Source organism: Schistocerca gregaria, chromosome X, assembly GCF_023897955.1.
Source record: "Schistocerca gregaria isolate iqSchGreg1 chromosome X, iqSchGreg1.2, whole genome shotgun sequence".
Lineage (NCBI taxonomy): Eukaryota > Metazoa > Arthropoda > Insecta > Orthoptera > Acrididae > Schistocerca > Schistocerca gregaria.
The window spans coordinates 250,914,638-250,935,839 of record NC_064931.1 but is presented as its reverse complement, the minus strand read 5'-3'; the positions used below and the strand labels follow the sequence as shown (position 1 = coordinate 250,935,839).

The following is a 21,202-nucleotide window of genomic DNA, read 5'->3' as shown; positions in this document are numbered from 1 at the left end:
ATAGTATACCAGTGCCGTGTGCTTCTTCATTCATAATGTATAAAGTATTCTACCAAGAACCAGCAGAACAGTCAGTTATTGCAAATCTTCTGTTACTTCAGACTCAGTTCAACACAACTAGCATACATGTAAATCAGACATGAGAGTGACTGAAAAGCTCTCACCTGGAGTTTGATAATAAGTTATGGTTTATAATCTCATGAATGAGCCAGAATTATCTACAGGGTACATTTTAATATAGTTTTGAGGATGTTGTAGAAATTTCATGGCTTTTAAAGAGTAATCCAGTTTGACCCATTTACTTTTGTTTATCATTGTTGGTAACTTGACACCATAAAATGAAACCTTGAGTTGCCTTATAAATAGAAATCTGATGGTGCAAGGTTTTGGCAGCTAGGCAGATGCAATAGAATTCCAAATGCTAAGTTTTCAGTGATGTTGAATCTTTTTTATAATTTTTTTGTAAAATTACAAACTTCCTATGCAGATCATCTGAATGTTTTGAATGGAAAGTTCACCTCATTTTCAAATACTTCTTTCTATATTTAATTACTACTGATAACATGTTATCCTTCTGTAGACATAACAAAATGTACTCATTGGTTCATCACATGAGAATGCCGTTTAAGGTGTCATAGGCATCAGTGTAAAATTGCAATAGGCATTTATAATTTGAAGCAACCAGCCATGATGTACTGCAGGGTTCTGTTTTGAGCGCTCTGTTGTTTATGGGATATATAAGTGGTCTTCCACTTTCTGTGTTAGAATATGCAAACATTTTGTCCCTTTAGCAGATCATAAAAGTTTAGGAATAAAATGTAGAACTGATCCTCTTATTGGAAAGGCAGCTAATAAACTATTTGAAAAAATCAACAGATGGTTCGAAAAAATGGATTATCAGACATTTTTTACAAACCTCAGTACATACAGATAAGAATTTTTTACACAATGCCACACTCACTTTAGAATTAGTGAAGCACCACAGTTAAGCTTTTTATTTTATATGTTTATTTATCCATAAGTGGGCAATAAACATTGTATGGCTGTTGTTGAAATGCACTTGTAAATTTTATGTTAAATCTTTATAAAGAAGTGGAACATACAAATATATACATAAACTAATAAACAAAAACTAATAATACACATGCACACACTCACTCACACACACACACACACACACACACACACACACACACACACACAAACACCAGTCAATCAGTCAATCAATCTTCTGTTACTGTTACTATAAATCATGATCTGTTCTTCATAGGCATTTCCTTTTATCCTCCCTAACCAACACATTCTTTTATATACAATAATCATTCCATAAATGTTTTACATCAGACAACAGCTGTCTGTTAGACATGGAAATACAATGAAAATGTTAAGGGTCAAAGAACAATGTTTTCAGTTATGACTTCATATAAACATTTTCACAAAAAAAATTTACTGACCATCATAGTCATATACCAATTAAAAACATTGTTCAAGCAGAACTCTTTTAAAACCCCACATTCTATTTATTTCTGTCTTGCAGGTTTCTGATGGGTACAGACAGTCTTTCGTAAAGTTCAACATTAATGAGACTCATATGCTTTTGTGTATTAGTTCATTTTGTTCATTGTGTATGGAGTGCTGTGCCATTTTACGTAATGTAACCATGGAATTCAGGATTTGTTTGAACATCTTCAGGGTGGGCCCTGACATGTAAAACACATTATATACTTTTTTGAAGGTAATGTTAGTATTTTAAGCTTCCCAAACATATGTGACTGTGAAGCAGTATGTGTTATTATTTGGATATTCCTCTTGGTTGATGCAAAAAATTGTGATAGACAGCAAATTGTGGAACCCCAAAATATTATTCTGTACGTTGCAAGATACTGAAAACAGCCAGAGTATTGTTTCATGGCATTCCATTTCAGACACATAGTTGACATGAAATTAACCTGCTTGTTATTCCATTATATGAAGTTGTTTTGCTGTACCAAATAATTTATTAAAAATGCTTTTCTTATAAGCTTAAAAGAGTTTTGGTACACCAAAAGGTTCATTGAAATTGTGGTTCTTACCATCCAAGAAACAGTATAATATAGAGTGCAGAGTATTCAGACAAGAATTAATGTTTAGTCAGCATTCATTTTTGATACTATACATTACTTAATTATGTCTCTTGGGTTATTCATTGTTTCATATCAGTGTACACATTGCTGTAGTGTGAAAATTTCATTCCGGAAACATGCCCCAGACTGTGGCTTAGCCGCATCTCTGCAGTATTTTTCTTCCAGGAGTACTAATCCTCCAGGTTTGTGGGAGAAATTGTGTGAAGTTTGGAAGGTAGGATATAAGGTACTGGTGGAAGAAAAGCTATGAGGACAGGTCACAAGTAATGCTTGGGTAGCTCAGTCAGTGGAAGATTCATTGTTATGCTTTTGGACACAGAAAATTCCTCAGCCAAAAGAAGCCTACCACTACCAAATATAGCTACACAAAAGTCTCACTGTGCTGAGGAAATGTAAATCTAAAAAAGGCCACCACAGTACAGTGCCTAGAATATATGCAAGAGGGCTTACTGTTAGTCTTTATTACATTAGTGTCATACAAAGGGCTAGAGAGGGAGAACTGTGCTTATTTTGAAGGTTCTTAGTGGATTACCAGCAGATATGTGCATTTTGAGCAGTCAATATTGCAAACATATTAATCAAGATGGTCACACATCTTTTTGCACTTCAAACTATGCAACCACCACTCAAACATAACATTTACAAATTGGGCACCTAAAATGCCTGTCATAAATCACAAAATAAATATATACCCAAGGTCCCATACAAGCCAAATATGTTACAGAAAAAGAATATTCAATCAAAATTGAGTAGCAGACAGGAATGACTCTGCCTGAGAGGTCTTTAAATCTGTATAATTCTATATTTATGGTCTGTGCAAAAATGAATCACTGCCATTCATATACAACTGGCATCCAAACATGACAACCTGTTTATCATTTATGTTTGACTATTCTGAGTAGAGAATAAGGAAAGAATGATGATTTATGATCACTTCCTTCAATTTTGATGCAAAAGACAGTTACAGAAAACTGTGGTCACTGTAGTTGCAAATGAAGTAATGAATTTTTACATAAATAATACCACACTAAAACAATGGAAATGCTTTTTTCTTTCACCTCAAATGTTCATTAAAAAGGATAACACCGTTTAAAATAACCTGGTTTATTCAGGATAGTAGAGTGCACGGTAACTTCACACACTTAGCAATAGATGTTTCATCCAAGCCAGAATGTTAATAGGAATGTTTATGTGCCTTGTGAGTTTGCTGCACTCAAATGATCACCAATAGTTGTGCCAACCCAATAAGATTACAAGATCCTATTCATAGGAACGCCGTTTTCATATAATATGATAGGTTCTCTTTCCTACTCACTTCTTTAATACCAGCATGCTACAAATGTAAATTTTAATTGCATTTATTGTGTATATATTTTGGAGTAGTACAATATATTTGGGAGTAGTACAATACACCTCAAAATTATCAAGGCCTAAAATTTCTGTCAGATATTTTGAACATAGAATCATTATAAAAGTTAAATCAAAAGTAAGTAAGAAAGATTAGTGTTGATGTTCACTTAGTGATGAAATCTTTAGAGACCAAGCAAGTGCTCTGACTGTACAAAGATGGGATAGAAAATTGACCATGTTGTTTTCAGAGGAGCCATTCTGACATTTACTGTAAATGATTTGTGAAAGAAATGGAAAACCTATATCTGAGTAGTCAGATGGGCATTTGAATGAAGTGCCATTTCTTTATTGCTGTAACAATTGTTCCACTTTGCTCAGTAAAGTCGAACAAGTGCAGTAAAAAGAACTTTTATTACCAAACAGTGGTAAAAGACAAACATATGTATGAGAGGTAACAAAATGGTAGCTTTTGAGTTTTAATTTCCTTGATTTAACAAATAAGAAGAAAACAATGGAAACTCCAGGTTGGGATATCAACAGTTCAGGAAAAGATACATTTCCACTTTCCAACATATGACATGTTAAGTTGAACGCAGGCACAATTTAAAGACACTTACACATAAGCTTTTGGCTACAGCCTTTATCAGTTCATATGAGAATTATGGTCTGAGATGCCAGAGTTGGCAATCATGAACGCAAGAGGTGTTTTGCTTGTGTGAATAAATGGTTTATGTTTGTCTTTCTTTTTCTGATGAAGGCTGCATCCAAAAGCTTATGTATAAGTGTCTTTTAATTTTCCCTGTCTGCAACTTAACATGTTGTCTTTACAGTAAGTGGGAATCTATTTTTTTCCTTCACTGCAAATAAGAAGAAAAGATATTCTTAAGAAATTGACCAGGGAAGGTACCAAAAATTGCAAATGAATGAAACATAAGAATGGGAAAGACTAGAATTCTAGGAAGTTATAAATGTCAGTCAGGGCAGTTAACAAGTTGTTGGTATGCAATGAGCACACTCTGACTTGCTACCACCATTTCTAGACCTACAGGTTCTCAAATGCTGATAGTTGCTGATAAAACTTTCTTAATGTGAGGTGTTCACATAAATTTCACAGCATTACAATCTTTGCTTAATAAGTCATTTGATTAAAAGTTATTTTATCTGTTTTCACTGGCAGACAAGGGTGTTTTTACATGGCCTCTATAACATGTAAGACTGTTGTGCATGTCTTGGCTAGAACCATAGCCCTAGTTCAACTTGTGTATTACAATGAAAGATATTCAAATGTTGCTCTCATGCTGCTTTTTCTGATCAGTATTTCAGTAACAGCTACAATTCATAAAACAACATAACTTATTGTGTAAAATTGTATGTGTACTGAAGCTCCATGTATGCTTCATTTCATCTAAATATCTGATTAACTTCTGTTGTTATTACAGTCAATTAATACAGATATAGCAAGAATGATAAACTGCAGCAAACATAAATTTCATAGATTTTTCGAAATTTGCCAGTAAGTTTCATATCAGTACACACTCCACTGCAAGGTGAAAATTTCATTCTGGTAACATTTCCAAGGCTGTGGCTAAGCCATGTCTCTCCAGAATCCTTTTTTCCAGAAGTGTTAGTCCTCTAAGGTTTGCAGAGGAACTTCTTTGAGGTACTGGTGGAAGTAAAGTTGTGAGGCTGGGTCATGAGTCATGCTTGGGTAGCTCAGTCAGTAGAACACTTGTCCATGAAAGGCAGAGGTCCTGAGTTTGGGTCTCGTTTGCGCACAGTTTTAATCTACCAGAAAGTTTCATGTCAGTGTACACTCCATTGCAGAGTGAAAATTTCATTTTTTTGTTCTTTGATTTTATTTTTAGCTATGAAAGATCTAATTTTTGTTTAAAACTAAATGCAGTTTGATCCTTTTTAGCCTATTCATGTCATGGACACTGGGAAGACAATGGAACAAACTTCCTGATAACAACACCTCTAAGTCGCACATCGCATGGTGCTCGCAGGCTTTGCTTCATGTACCGTGAGGTGGATGGAGTTGTTCACTTCTCATCTAGTGCTGATAGTTGCACACGTGCTGTTTCACCTGGAATTGGTGGTTCTTTAGCCTTCAATGTCACCAGCACAGGTAATCAATCATTTATGTGGTAACTCTGCTAATTGGTGATTTCAGCATCACAAAGACAGAATTCAGAAATGTATCTGTACACAATCATGCATACAAGGTGAACAAGAAAACTGGTGCACCTGACATAAAAACAGGATTGGTACATATGAAGTTTTGCTAGTACATATTTATCAGTGATGAAAGTCTGTTGTTAATTTTGTGTGTGCCATATATTCTTGTATATGATTTTTATTTAATAGTTATATTATGTGCAGTTTCATTGAAATAATAAGCTGGAATACCGCAGCATCGCAGAATTCTTTGTCTTTAATAGTTATTATGAATATAAATGCATATAAGGTTGAGGCTGATTGTGCCCAAAGACTTTGTTTTCAACAGTTAATAAATAGATGCCTGATTTTTTAAAATTATTTATTCATACATTCACTTACTTTTAGGTTGAGCCATGGTGTGCCTTTACATAGTGTCTCAACAAATTTCTGTGAAGTTTTCATGGTCTAATGTTTAATCCATTTGGATTTGTCAGTGTGATCTTCCTCTGTAGCTGAATGCTGAAATTTTTAGTTTCCAGCTTCCACCACTTCCCAATCAGTATGTCTTGACATTTTGCTGTGTCCTGTGGTGTGCATCATGTAATTTTTTTTCCTTACAGAAATCTAAACATAGTAGGTTTGTAGTATGACACATTCTTCTTCTTAACGGGAGCTATAATTATTCATAATTAATTTTGAAACATCTGTGCAAGTCATCACTGCAACAGTAGTCAGCTAGTAGTTCTGCATGCTAGTAATTTAAGCAATGGTAAAATTCTGGAATAGTGATTACATTACTCTTCCAATTTATTGAAATCAAGATTGACAATATCCTGGTCACTTGAACAGTTTCGTGGCTCAAGTATATAGTGGCCCAAAATCTTTTAATTTTATGATATAGATATTTATTACTCATAAAATGCAAGCTGAACAAACTTTTAGGACTGGTGCTAATGCTAGTCCAACTACAAGTAATGTGGGTGAAATAGTGGTTCTCTTCAATATTTACAAGAATGTGCTGTAAGCCATGAATAGTGCACTGAGTTGTAGCAGTAGGATTACAATGTTACCATTTTAAAAAGTCCCATTACAGAATTCAAAACAAGATCTACTGTTTTTCATAAGTAGTTGTTAGATCATGTCAGTGCTATATCAGGGAACTTAAATTCTAAGTGTGCAATTTATTTACTTCAATTTTTTTCCAAACATATGTTTAGCATTAAAGAACTGCTTTCTTCAATTTGAATAGTCTGAATCATTGTTGTGGCTTTAAGCCCTGTCCTTCTTCCAGCATTCCCTCAGTTACCCAATTCCTTAGGTACTGAGGAACTTCTGATTGTTCATTCAGAAAAACTGGAGTCAAACTAATGTAACTTAGAAAATTTGAGTATGATATCTTCAGTATAATTTCACTTAACATGGTGATCAATACAATTGAAGCCCATGTGCTTATGCATTGAGCTGTATTACTGAATCATTTAATGGTGCTTAATAAACTTAAAATATTAATGGAATATTGCATCAGTACTTTGAGGAATGTGAACATATTAAAAACTTAAATGCACAGTATTAATATTCCACAGACATATTTATTTTATATTTTGTTGTGAACTGGCTTTTGACTAGGTCAGATGATGGCCTAGAAAGCTGGAAGCTGGTTCACAATGACATTAATATTGTGTATTTCAATTTTTAACAAACTAAAAATGTTTAGAAAGTAATTACACATAAGCAGTGTTGGAACCAAAACAAAATTCTGAGCACTTATTGGAGTCATAAAATAAATCATTTCTTGCATTAGTAAAATATTTTTGGCAAAGTCATGCAAGCTTTGTATATTTCACAAAGCCACATGCTGAGAAAGCTCTGTGATACAGACATTACAGTAATTGTGGTAGATTATCATGGAAAAACAACATTGGTAATCTCCCATTTGACAACCAATACAGATAGGTCAGTATGGCAGGTTCTTATCCTTTGTCTGTGACATTTTGTGACATGTCACTTGTATTTAGAACAGTGTATCTGCTTGTGCATTAATACTAAACATAAATCAACTCACATTCCTTGTGCCTGATACTTAGATAATGTGCAGAAACTCATGATCTTACTCCTTAGGAGTGTTTGCAATAGGATTTCAATGAGATCACTAAAAAAAGTTCAGTTACAGAATTTTAAATGAGATCACCTGTTTTTCACAAGTAATTGTTGGGTCATTATTTTGTAGGAGTAAGATTATGATCTGACTAGTGTAAGTCTCTGTTTTTTCTCATTTTCAAAAACCACAGGTCTTACTGCTGTCATATAATGTATAAATCATTATATTAATTTTGTGTTACAATTCTGAAAAGAAACTCAGATTCAAAGAGGCACATGATCTTGACATGTTACAGCTCATTCTCTGCATATACAGCTCATGTTCCTTAATGTACTATACGTGCAACATTTATGTGATTATCCATTCTTTAGTCCTTGAATTGTTAAAAGATGGTAGTATCCACTTTAAACCTGTTTGAGCTATCCATCTCACTCAGAAACACTGTTGAAGCAATGGTCAGAACGCTATTATTGAACAGCCTTGCATAACTATGAAGAACTTCTCTCTTCCTTCTGTGCCATTCCCCCTTGAAAACAGAATACTTTGTCCTGTGCACATAGTAGTTACTTCCACCTCAGTGATCCTGTGTACCTTGGCTTGCCATTGTTAACCAGATTATGTTCCATGATATGTCATGGTTTGGACATAACCTGCAGATGGAAATCAAGTGTTATTCACAGTTACAGACCAAAGAGAGAGAGAAAAAATGTATACCTGAGTTACTTTCAACTAGTGGTATAAAAATCTATTTTTTTGTGTTCTTTATAAATATCTACTTAGTGTTTTCTTCATACTGTTAATCTAATATGGCTAGCCATGAGTGACATAAAGTACTTCCTTCTGGTAGCATTAAAAGAGAGGAAAAAGATGAATAATTTAGGAAAGGAAAAGTATTTATATAGAAAATTCCAGATCAGATGCACTTCTTCGTGAAAAATCTCATAGTACATCAGAACTTCAGTGTGGATCATCTCTTCCAACTATAATTACTGCTGGAGTTTCAATTGTACAAAATAGCATTTCCAATGTATGTAAAACTGACAAAGACTATGGACACAGCAAAATTAACCAGAGACTGGCAAGTCAGATAAATGAAAATAAACTTGTGTGGGGGCTCAAAAGAGAAAGATACTACAGTATTTACTGTTTTGTGTCAGAAGAATAACAACAGGGTTTCATCCAATATAGGAAAATGCCCATAAAAATTATATGACAGTGTAAAACATTATCAGATTGCATATTATAAGTTTATGACTGTCAGAACATTAACTCTGAGTGGAGCCAATATGCAAAGTCAAATAATCAAATAAATTAAAATGTGCCAATATTTTTCAGTTTTATTGCATTCAACACCACAGTCACCAAATTCTGATTAGTTCATGTCCATTGATATTATAACCAGAGTTTTTGAAGGAATGTGGTATTCACATAAGATGATGTAGAGATCAATGTTATGGCAGTGTAAATATAATGTAGTTCAGGCCATTAGCAAAGAAAACTCTCAATGCACTGAATACATATCCTGGTTAGTACAGTCTACATTCCATTTCCCGCTAGATTCACAGCTAATTCTACAAGTCAAATTGACAACATCTTCTTAGACAGCAGTAGAATTCTAAACATAACTGTAAAACGTATATTGAATGGGCTCTCCGACCATGATGGTCAACTACTTTCAATTGATAATGTTAGCCCTCTTTGTAGGAACAATTCCTGCAGTAAAACTTTCAGAGTAATTAACACACAATCTATCAATATCTTCTGTAATTCCCTACAAGAAGTAGACTGGGACCAGATTGAGCTCTTTTACAATGTTAATGACAAGTACAATGCTTTTCTAAATGGAACTTATCTGCCTATTCGAAGTGGCCTTTCCTAAAAGGACTGCCAAATCCAAACACAAGACCTACTCTAATATAAAACTGGCTAACTCTGGGCATTAAAACATCTTGCAGAAGGAAAAGGAATCTGTATGTCTCACTCAAATCCAGTTATAGTGTAGAAAAGGAAAAACATTACAAACTATACTGCTCTAAAAAGTTCTAAGAAGGGCAAAGAGTATTTCTATAAAATCATAAATTGGTGTCTCTAATAAAAAAATTACAACAATATGAGGCATAATAAAAAGGGAAACGGGTAAAATCCCTGCTGCAGAAAATACAATAGAAATTAAAAGTAATGATACCATTCATGACAATGTTGAAATAATCACTGACATTTTTAGCAATCACTTTCTGGCATTAGCAGTACAAACTCGAAAAACATGTTCTGTTAATAAAGCCATGTTATCCCTTCAAAAAGCTATTAATAAAAAAAACTAGGCAGTTAAAGTGTCTCCTGTCACAGTACATGAAATTGAGAATATAATTAGAGAGATGAAGAGCAAGAATCTGTTGGCACAGGTGGTATCTCTTCAAGATTATTGAAGGAGTGCTATAAGCCAATAAGCAAAATACTGTGCCACATATTCAGTGAATCCATCCAGTATGGGATTATTCCTGAGAGACTAAAGTATGCTATTCTCAAACCTCTCCTTAAAAAAGGCGATAAAGCTGACGTTACCAACCATCGGCCTATCTCCCTTTTAACAACCTTTTCTAAAATTCTTGAGAAATTCGTTCAGAAAAGACTTATTGAACACCTCATGCATTATAAGCTATTAAACAGTAGCCAGTTCGGATTTCAACAGGGTGTGTCAACAGAACAAGCTATTTTTTCCTTCACCCATCAAATCTTAGAGTCTTTTAATAATAAATTATCTCCTGTTGGTATCTTCTGTGACCTTTCTAAGGCCTTTGATAGTGTTAATCATGAAATCCTTTATTTATTTATTTAACATCCAATAGATCACGCATGTTATTTAGGATTTGTCATTTGATTAAACGTAACAGATAACAACACATACACATAATAAATGGACAAACATATACAAACCGCAAAGCAAATTACATACGCGTAGTACATAAGTAGTGTACAAGAACTTATTACACAAAAACAAAAGTACATGCTCATGATACACAATTTTAGATCATGAACTACGCGTTATACACAAAACGTTTAACGGATATTTAACAGATTTTTCATAAGCACCCTAATTACAAAGTTGAAAACATAATTAAATTAGTTTAAATTAAAAAAAAAAATAAGTACAGGTTTCAATCCACAGTCTGAGACAGGTATTCATTTAAACTGTAGTAGCATTTTTCCATCAAGTATTTTTTTACTTCACGCTTGAAATTATTTTTGCCTTTCAATTCTTTAATTTGAGATGGAAGTGCATTTAAAAGCTTTAAATCCTAAGTGGCTAACACATTTCTGACTTCTAGTTTTTGCTACATATCGAATGTGGAAGTCTTTACAGTGCCTTGTATTGTGATCATGGTAGCCTGAGTTGATTTGGAGATAGCAATTATTTTTACTGATCATTTCCAGGCATTTAAAAATATATATTGATGGTATTGTGAGTATCTTTAGTTGTCAGAATAAGGGTCTACAGTGAGTTTGTGGTAGGCTGTGTGACATGATACAAATAGCTCTTTTTTGCATAATAAAAAAGGTCATTTAGTCTTGACCTGGTTTTTCCCCAAAAACGTATGCCATAGCTTGTAACTGATTGGAAATAACTAAAGCACACTGCTCTAATACATTCCTTGCTACATACCTTGGATATTATTCTTAAGGCAAAACATGCTGAGCTAAGTTTCTGAGTAAGATATACATTGTATTCATTCCAGTTTAAATCTTGGTCAATTCGCATTCCCAGAAACTTTGTGGTGCACACTTTTTCTATTTGTTTGCTATCGAGCATAAGGCACATATTTTCCCCTTGACACTTTATTCCATACTATATAAAGTTTGTTTTCTTTATATTTAATGTCAGCTTATTTGAATAAAACCACGACTGTATGTATGAGAGCATTTTTTCTGCTGTAGTACACAATGATTCTTTTATATCACTAATTATGATACTCGTGTCATTTGCAAATAGAAGAATTTTGGCTGAGCTGTCTGGAGCCTGTATATCATTGATATAAATTAGAAATAACAATGGGCCCAGAATGCTACCCTGTGGAACACCTATTTCAATTTGTTTTGGTTCAGATATGAGTTTAACATTGTGAAGATTGTTGGATGACCTGAGCTCAACAACTTGTGAACTGTTTTGCAGATAAGATTCAAACCATTTTTTAACAGTACGCCTGATGCCTATTGCTTCAAGTTTCCCTAGTAATATTACATGGTTCACAGTATCGAAGGCTTTGGATAAATCTAGATTAATTCCAACAACCTGTTTATTTGACTCCAAATTTCTTACTATTTCTGTTGTGTAGTCCAATATGGCTGTATCTGTATTGTGCCCTTCTCGAAAACCATGTTGACTGTTATTTATTAGTTTATGTTTTTCTAGATATTTTGTAACCCTGATTTTCATTAATTCCTCAAGTATTTTGGAGAAAGCTGGGAGGAGAGATATAGGTTGGTAATTTTCTATTTTGTGTCTGTCACCATTTTTGTATAGAGGTAGCACTTTAGAGAGTTTAAGTTTATCCAGAAATATCCCTTCACTAAGGGACAAGTTTTGCTGTGTGCACTATAGGTTTGACAACACATGGAGCAATTTTCTTAATTATTGATACTGGTACATCATCCAACCCTCTTAGCAAAGACTGAATATTATGGTGTAAGTGGCTCAGTTGGCTCATGGATTAAATCCTACATATCTGGAAAAAAGCAGACGGCCATGATGAACAACTCTGAGGGGTACTCTGTGTCTTTTAGCTGAGGCTTTATTGGCTGTGGTGTTCCTCAGGGCTCTGTACTTGGCCCCCTTCTTTTCCTCATCTTTATCAATGACCTTCCCTTGCATACTAGCTTTAAAACTCACTTTACTCTTTTTGCTGATTACACCTCTATCTTCATCAACAAAACTCCCAAACTCAATCTTGAGGAATCGGCGAATATTGTCTTTAGTGAAGTATGTAATTGGTTTGTAAATAATGGGTTATCACTAAATGTTAATAAGACCCAGCTTGTGCATTTCCAATCAACGAAAATAGTTTAGGATCAATTAAGTATTACATTGAATTGTAGTGAGTTACTACAAGTTGAGTCAACCAAGTTTCTGGGTGTACACATTGACAACAGTCTAAAATGGTCTGAACATATTTTGCACCTGCACAAAAAACTCAGCTCAGCAACATTCTCTGTTCATATTATTTCCACTGTATGTGACCAAGACACCACAAAAACTGCTTATTTTAGTTATTTCCATGCATTATTGCTGTATGGCATAGTTTTCTGGGGTAATCCACCACTATCCAAAAAAATATTCATTACCCAAAAGAAAGTTATTAGGATAATGAGCGGTGTCCAGAGTAGGCATTCTTGTAGGAACGTTTTCAGAAAATTAGGGATACTGACAACTGCATACCAATACATCTACTCCCTGTTATGTTTCATTGGTAAAAATGGACAATCGTAAAAAACCAATGATTCATACCATACCCACAATACCAGGAGGAACATAGACCTCCATTACGAATCAAAAAACCTTACTATTGTACAAAAAGGAATCCATTACATGAGCTGCAAGGTATTCACTGCTCTCCCACCATCACTGAAATTACTTATCCACGAGCTTTCCATATTTAAACAACAGCTCATACAGTATTTATTGGATAATTCCTTCTATTTGGTAGAAGAATATTTCAGTAGAGTTAACTGTAATAAATTTTTCATTTACTAATTTGATGTGCTATTGTGCATTACGATACTCACAATCACTGTTAACATTACTGTGTCTTTCATTTAGCTATTAAGATCTAACATATTTTTAATGTAATTTTTTCTATACCTGTTAATGTGTATTTTGTCTTATACCAGATATCCTCTTGCAAGAGGTACTTTTAGGTATTCCTTTTGTATTATTTGTAATAAGTTTGACACGTCCTACATCCATGTGAACCCCTCGCAGTTTTGGATTTGTGGGATATAAATAAATAAATAAAATATATAAACATCTTCACTAATACTCTGCAAACCACTGTGAACTGCATGGTAGAGGGAACATCCCACTGTACCAGTCATTAGGGCTTTTTCCAATTCCATTCACATATGAACCATGGGAAGAATGATTGTTTAAATGCCTCTGTGCATGCTGTAATTGTTCTAATCTTGTCCACATGATCCATATGGGAGCAGGATTTAGGATATTTAGGGAGTTGCAGTACATTCCTAGAAGTATCATTTAAAGCCAGTTCTTGAAACCTTGTAAGTAGGCTTTCTCAGGATAGTTTATGTCTATGTTCAAGAGTCTAGCAGTTCAGGTTCTTCAGCATCTCTGTGACACTCTCCCAGGGTCCAAACAAACCTGTGACTAATTGTGCTGCCCTTATATGCATACATTCAGTATCCTCTGTTAGTCCTACCTGGTACATCTCCCATGCACTTGAAAAATATTCTAGAATGGGTGGCATGAATGATTTGTAAGCTATCTCCTTTGTGGACTGACTGCACTTCCCCAGTGTTCCACTAATTAACTAAAGCCTATCACCTGCTTTACCCATGATTAAGCTTGTGTGAGCATTCCATTCCTGTATAAACCGCTACTACACTCAGGTATTTGTGTAGTTGACCGACTCCAACGGTGTCTCACTGATATTATAGTAATTGAACCTTTGATATTGGTAAGAAAATGTACAGCTGATAGTTATTTAGAAGATGTGTGTGTTATTTTTTTAAAATGATTATTAAAGTCACTATATGTTAATGGAAAAAAGATCGCAACACCAAAAAATAATGTAGAGTAATGAAATTTTTGGAATAAATTTGTCTAGGAACCTATTTAAGTGATTAATATTGCAGGATAACAGGATAATGTAAGTGCAAGATAATCTGTTGGAAATTCTGATACATTAATAACCAGTGTAATTGCTAGAATGTTGAGTACAATCATGCAAACGCTCATGCAGTATGTTGTATAGGTGCTGGATGTCAGTTTGGGGTATAGAGTGACATGCCTGTTGCACTTAGTTAGTCATTACAGGGATGGTTTACGCTGGTTTTGGATGACACTGATGTTGTCATCTGATGATGTCCCATGTGTGCTCAATTGGAAACAGATCTGGTGATGGTGTAGGCAAAGTCAACTTGTCAACACTCTGTAGAGGAAGTTGGGTTACAACAGTGATATGTGAGTGAGCATTTCCTGTTGGAAAACACCTCCTGAAATGCTGTTCATGAATGACAGCACAATAGGTTGAATCACCAGATTGATATACAGATTTGTAGTGTGGATTGCTCCTGCTCTCATGTGAAACTGCACCTCACATCGTAACTGCAGGTGTTTGTCCAGTGCATCTAGCATGCAGGCAGGTAACTTGTAGGCTCTCAATTGCCTCCTTCCAACTGACACACACTAATCATTTGCACCAAGACAGAAACAGCTTCCATCAGAAAACATTGCAGACCACCACCCTGCCCTCCAATGTACTCTCGCTTGACACCACTGAAATTGCAAATGGCGGTGGTTTGGGATCGATGGAATGCAGGCTATAGGGAATCTGGCTTGGAGCTATCCATGAAGTAACAAAATTGCAACAGTTTGTTGTGCCACTGTGGTGCTAATTTCTGTTCAGATTGCTGCTGCAGTGCAGTACAATGTACCATAACCATACATCAGACACAATATTCTTTGCTCTTGGTAGTGCCATGTAACCATCTGGAGCCCGGTCTTCTTGTGACCATACATTCTACTGACCACTGCTGTCAGCAGTCAAGTACAGCAGCTACATTCCTGCCAACTCTTTCTGCAATACCACAGGAGTAACATCCAGCTTCTCATAGCCCTGTTACATGAACTCAGTCAAAATCAGTGAGCTGTTGATAATGTCAACTTTGTCACCTTAAGGGCATTCTTGACTAACGTGAGCTCGTCACGTCTAATCTCAAAGGTAACTAACCCTACTGATCATTACAGTGTGTACTTAAAACAAACCTGTTTTGCATCCTTATAGTAGTGCTACTAGCACCATTCTTATGCGACTGGTGTGAAATCTGAATAGACATTGTCTTTCAGGTGTAGCAACACATGAACTGACTTTTGCTTATGTCGCACAACTCCTTCTTGGTCCTGCAATTATTTTCCCGTCAGTGTACATTCTTCCCTGCTTCTACCCATTAATGAGAATTTCAAGCAAACACAGGGTCACTTTCTTCTTCCTGGAAGATTATCTGACACTAGAATGAATATTCTTCAGATGTCAGTGACTGACATACTGGCATAAAGAATGATTTGCAGCAGCTTAAGGGCTATTGACCACCAGAAAAATGTTGGAAACAGGAACTGTGGCTTTAGTGTGGAGTAAGATACTGCTGCTGTTTCAGGCCACCAGTGTTTCATTTCAGTTTTTTAAATTTTCAGATATGTTATTCAAACATTTACATGCATACATCATAGCTCCAATACAAGTGTTTGCTAGTTTTAAGCACAAAGGTAAAAACATCTCTGGCTATCAATGACTCACTATCCTGTGGCTTGATCATGAATTGTTTGAATCATGATGATGTTATAAATCTTTAGCCAACTTCAAAATTCTGAATTGAAATTTTCCTTGTAATCAAAGATGAATTATCAAGAAAAAAGCAGTATACCCTAAACTAAAGGCTACATTTGGATTTCATCTAGGTACACACCCATCATACAAAATCAAGATTGTTGCTTCTAAATTTATTCAAAATCACTCCATAAATATTGAAAATAATTGTGAGTAGAAAGTGATCCAATTAACTGAACTTCTGAAAACTGAAATAGCTGAAACTGATTCAGAATGTGCTCATAACATGAACAAATTGACGATATGACACCTCACGGTTGATAATTCTTTTTGATGCTGTTTTGCTCATGTAGAAAATGCAATGAAGATTTTTCTCACTCATATGATTACAAATTGCAAATTGTGAACATTTTTTTTGAAAATAAAGAGAAATTAAGAATGAAGTCAAGGTCATTGTGGGACAAATAACATTGAACTTTCTGTTGAACAAGAGTTGCTAGAGAATACGGACATCTCAAAAATAATCAATGAGTTTTAGGTTGGTAGGTCTCGTAAATGAATTGTCTGAATCTATTCCTGTTTGTAATCTTGCTGGTAGTTATTTAATAAAAGCTTATATAACAAACCTTATAGATTTCTTGTATCAATCTTAATTATTGTCTCAGTAAGAGGAGTGTGATTCTGTTAGCACCACCACACCCACAGCATGAAGTTCAGCTACAATTGTCTGTCTCCAATAGGAGAACATGTTCTGCTCTACTGACAGTGCAACAAATGGATGTGCTTGGAGTGACAAGCTTCACAATCACTTGGAGGACAAAAATATGTTGTGTATTAGTATTTAGATTTTGTGTTAATGCAATCTAGTAAATAGAAAATGTTGTAGACAATAACTGACAAAAATGGTATGCAAAATCATAAATTTTGCAGCAACTTTCAGTGTGCCGGAATTAAGTCCTTGCCTTCAAGGAGTGGTGTATTTGAGAGTATCTACCTACAATACATGGCAGCACAGTCAGTAGTCAACATGGCAGCTTTTTCCTTAGTAGTTTAGCATGTTCAAGCCCATCATGTCTCATCAGTTAGTATTCTGCCAAGTAGCTAGCGTTTGTTTTATGATACAGAAGTTAAACAGTGATTGGAGATGATGTCACCCAATATTCTGGGAGTGTATCTCCAAATAATTTGCCCTAGAGTAAACATATGCAGTGTCATTTAAAAACTGCAAGAAACCTGTTCACATTCATGTAAAGATAAAAATGTGTTCTAAGTTAGGAAACTTTTCATTACATAGCCTTTGAGCTGCGCATTGACATTTTGGCACTAAGGTCTGACAGGAATGGTCAGTGTATATACAAATATTTTCTGAAAACTGAACACTATTGTACAATGTGGTTAACAAAGTGAGACCTACTTCACTGACAAGTGATTTCATTTCCAGGGATAGTGCATTAAGTTTCGTTTGAATTGTTTCTCTAAGAAATTGTTTACAACGTAAATAAAACAGAAAGAAACTTCCACATGGGAAAAATATATTAAAAATAAAGATTCCAAGACTTACCAAGCGGGAAAGCGCCGGCAGACAGGCACATGAACAAAACACACAAACACACACACAGAATTACAAGCTTTCGCAACTGGCAGTTGCTTCGTCAGGAAGGAAGGAAGGAGAGGGAAAAATGAAAGGGTGTGGGTTTTAAGGGAGAGGGTAAGGAGTCATTCCAATCCCGGGAGCGGAAAGACTTCCCTTAGGGGAAAAAAAGGACAGGTATACACTCGCGCACACACACACACACACATATCCATCCGCACATACCATCCATGTGCGGATGGATATGTGTGTGTGTGTGTGTGCGCGAGTGTATACCTGTCCTTTTTTTCCCCTAAGGGAAGTCTTTCCGCTCCCGGGATTGGAATGACTCCTTACCCTCTCCCTTAAAACCCACACCCTTTCATTTTTCCCTCTCCTTCCTTCCTTCCTGACGAAGCAACTGCCAGTTGCGAAAGCTTGTAATTCTGTGTGTGTGTTTGTGTGTTTTGTTCATGTGCCTGTCTGCCGGCGCTTTCCCGCTTGGTAAGTCTTGGAATCTTTATTTTTAATATAAATTGTTTACAACCTGTCACCTGAATTGCAATCACAATTTTTCACCATATGGATTACCATAAGACTGACATTTAGCTTTGTTCAACACATGGTTTTAAAATCTGGAACATTAATTCAAGAAGGAATGTGGAGTGTGGCTGCAGAATGTATGAGAGTAACAGGTAATTGCTTACAAGAGTGCATAGGCACATGTCTTAAACTTCACTTAAACTTCAAAGATCCAGAATCTGACATAAGAATCCACTCCCCTCCCCCCTCACGGATGGGTCAGTGTCAATTCCTTAGCCATGGTTCTCTTTTTTTCTTCCAGTACTATTTCACGTGTTAACTTACTTTTTTTTTCCTGTCATCTGAACACTTCGTACCAGTTTTTTTCACCCTTATGCTTTGGAATCTTTCTATATCCAATACTTTTTTCCCTGAATACTTCTGTGGCAGCCATTTCTTCAGCCTTCATATTGTTTTTCTGTAAATCCTGTACACTTCATAGGTCCTATTTCTTGTTGACTTGTTATTCTACAAATATTTGAAGATCTTTTTGGTTAATCTGCCGCATGGATGTGAAATAAATATCCAAAAATACAAGTCTTCTCTTTCTTATTTTTGATGGTCTCTGTGTTTTGATAAATTTTGTCATTACTACTTAATTTCCAACCTTCTGTAGTGTTTCATGGGGCAAATATTTGCCTAATGATTCACGTTTCTAGTATTTTGAATTTGTCTAAATTATAGTTTAATGCTAGACATTCAGGTTTGAAATAATTTTGTTTTTCAAAACAAGGTGATGAAATGTGCAAATAGAGATGTGAATGTTTTTCAGCATATTTCATTTGCATATTAATTTTCCTATGTAGACATGTTTTATTTTTTAATTTTTCCTGTTTTTGTAATATGTAAGTAAGTTAATGCAACACATCAGTGCCTAGTTGAATGCAAGGTTCTTCCTGCAAATCCACTGAGAGTGACTAAAGAAATTATCTGCAGTCAGGTAGATTTATCTCAATGATCTGACCATCTTGATGCATTACTGTATAGCCAGATCAGGATCTCCTCAATATTTTGACATGAACTATCATGCAATTACAGTGTCTGGAATTATTGGCAGCCATGACATGCCAATCTCTTTCATTCAGTCATCAATTTCAAGTAATCAGATCTTGGCAGAGAATATTACGCAATGCACAATGAGGTTGAGGTATATGTTGCCAGGAAGATGCAGCTGTCAGACATTAATTCCTTCAGAGATTGACATAATGTCAGACACACTCAGAGCCCATAATCTAGTTCTATAAATTGTATTAATGATTAACTATCACTAAATATTTTTATTCTATTTGTGCTTGTATGAGTTGAAACTGAACATAGCAGAATTAATAGAAGAGCTACTCCTTGAGTAATAAAATATTTCTTATTCAGTTGCATTATGTGGTTGCTGATTATCTACTGCTTATTGTCACACTGAGCGAGTGTAACAGAGACCAGTAGCCTTGGTTACAGTAATCAGGTCCAAAATGATGTAGGCTACAACAGTTGTGCAGGGATGAATAGTCTTACACAGGATAGATTAGTGTGGAGAGCTGCATTAAATCAGGCTTCTGCTGGTCACTAAAATTACAATACCATGAACACCATGGAACAAATATCAAATTCGCATGTAATGTACTACATGTTTATAAGTGCAAATGATAAGCATTTCAGTGTAACTGGGCAGCAGAGGAAGAAGTAAGACTATCTATGTTCTTTATATAAGAATTATGTAGTAAGTTTCCATTGAGTAATCAGATTTGAATTCTGGTTGTCAGAAGATTGCGTTATGCATTGTTTAAGGAGAAATGTGTACCAGTACATGCCATAATTGACAAAGGCATGGGTGTGGCCCATTGAGACTGATTTATTGTTCTGTGATATTGCTGCTTGTGTTGGATGGGATCTCAGGAGTGTCACATGAATATGGAATTGATGGGTTCTGAAGGGCTGTACTGAATATCTTGCAGGATGTCAATGGGCCCATGTAAATAGTGCCTGAGAGTGTAGAGATGTTATTTGCTTCACTGTGCAGGATCATACAGCTGTATCATGCAGTTTGAGTCACGAAATGGGCTTGTTTGTAGCAGGATGAGTATTCAAAGAGGCAGTGCAATGATGTCTGGAGCACGACAGACTGTTGGTATGGTAACCATTGTTGCAGTTTCCATTGACACAACAGCAAAAAAGGTCACGCTAGCAGTGATGCTCCCGATGACAACACTGGATGCAGGACTGGCACCGTGTTGTTATTTGTAGAAAAGTCTTAGTTCTGAGTACAGTACAATGAATGTATCCATGTGACTGCATTCATCATGCACATACTGGCCATGTATGAGGTGACAATGGATACACAGTACAATCATATGTGGTTTGTATAGTTGATAATGTGTACAACACACCATAATATTTATGGTATTTTAGGGTCTGTGGCTGTGTCTTATATCAAAGGCTCTATGTCTATCGTTTGACATGATAACTCAAGACCATACATTTCCCATGCCGTCCTGATCTACCTCGATACTGAGGGTGTCAGACTGTTGCCCTAACCAGCACATTCTCCACATCTCTCCTCCATTGAAAACATTTGATCATGGCTTGCCAAGAGACTGTCACAACCATTACTCATCAGCCAGTATCATTTGATGAACACTGGCACAGAGATGACACAGCACAGAAAGATGTAGCCATATCTGTCATCAGAATTTGGTTTGATGCAATGCTTATCTGTATGAAAGCAATTGTCTCTGCCAGAGATTGCAGCTCTGTGTACCAAATTTTGCACCCT

The 21,202-nt window shown here is 35.5% G+C and overlaps 1 protein-coding gene across 1 annotated transcript in view; it reads left to right on the top strand.

Moving 5' to 3' along the window:
- LOC126298759 (uncharacterized) overlaps positions 1–21,202 on the top strand; it is a 628,974-nt gene that overhangs the window by 594,268 nt on the left and 13,504 nt on the right. The window contains exon 11 of the mRNA XM_049990206.1: positions 5,392–5,601. Coding sequence (XP_049846163.1) covers positions 5,392–5,601 — 210 coding nt within the window. The remainder of the gene's footprint in view (positions 1–5,391; positions 5,602–21,202) is intronic.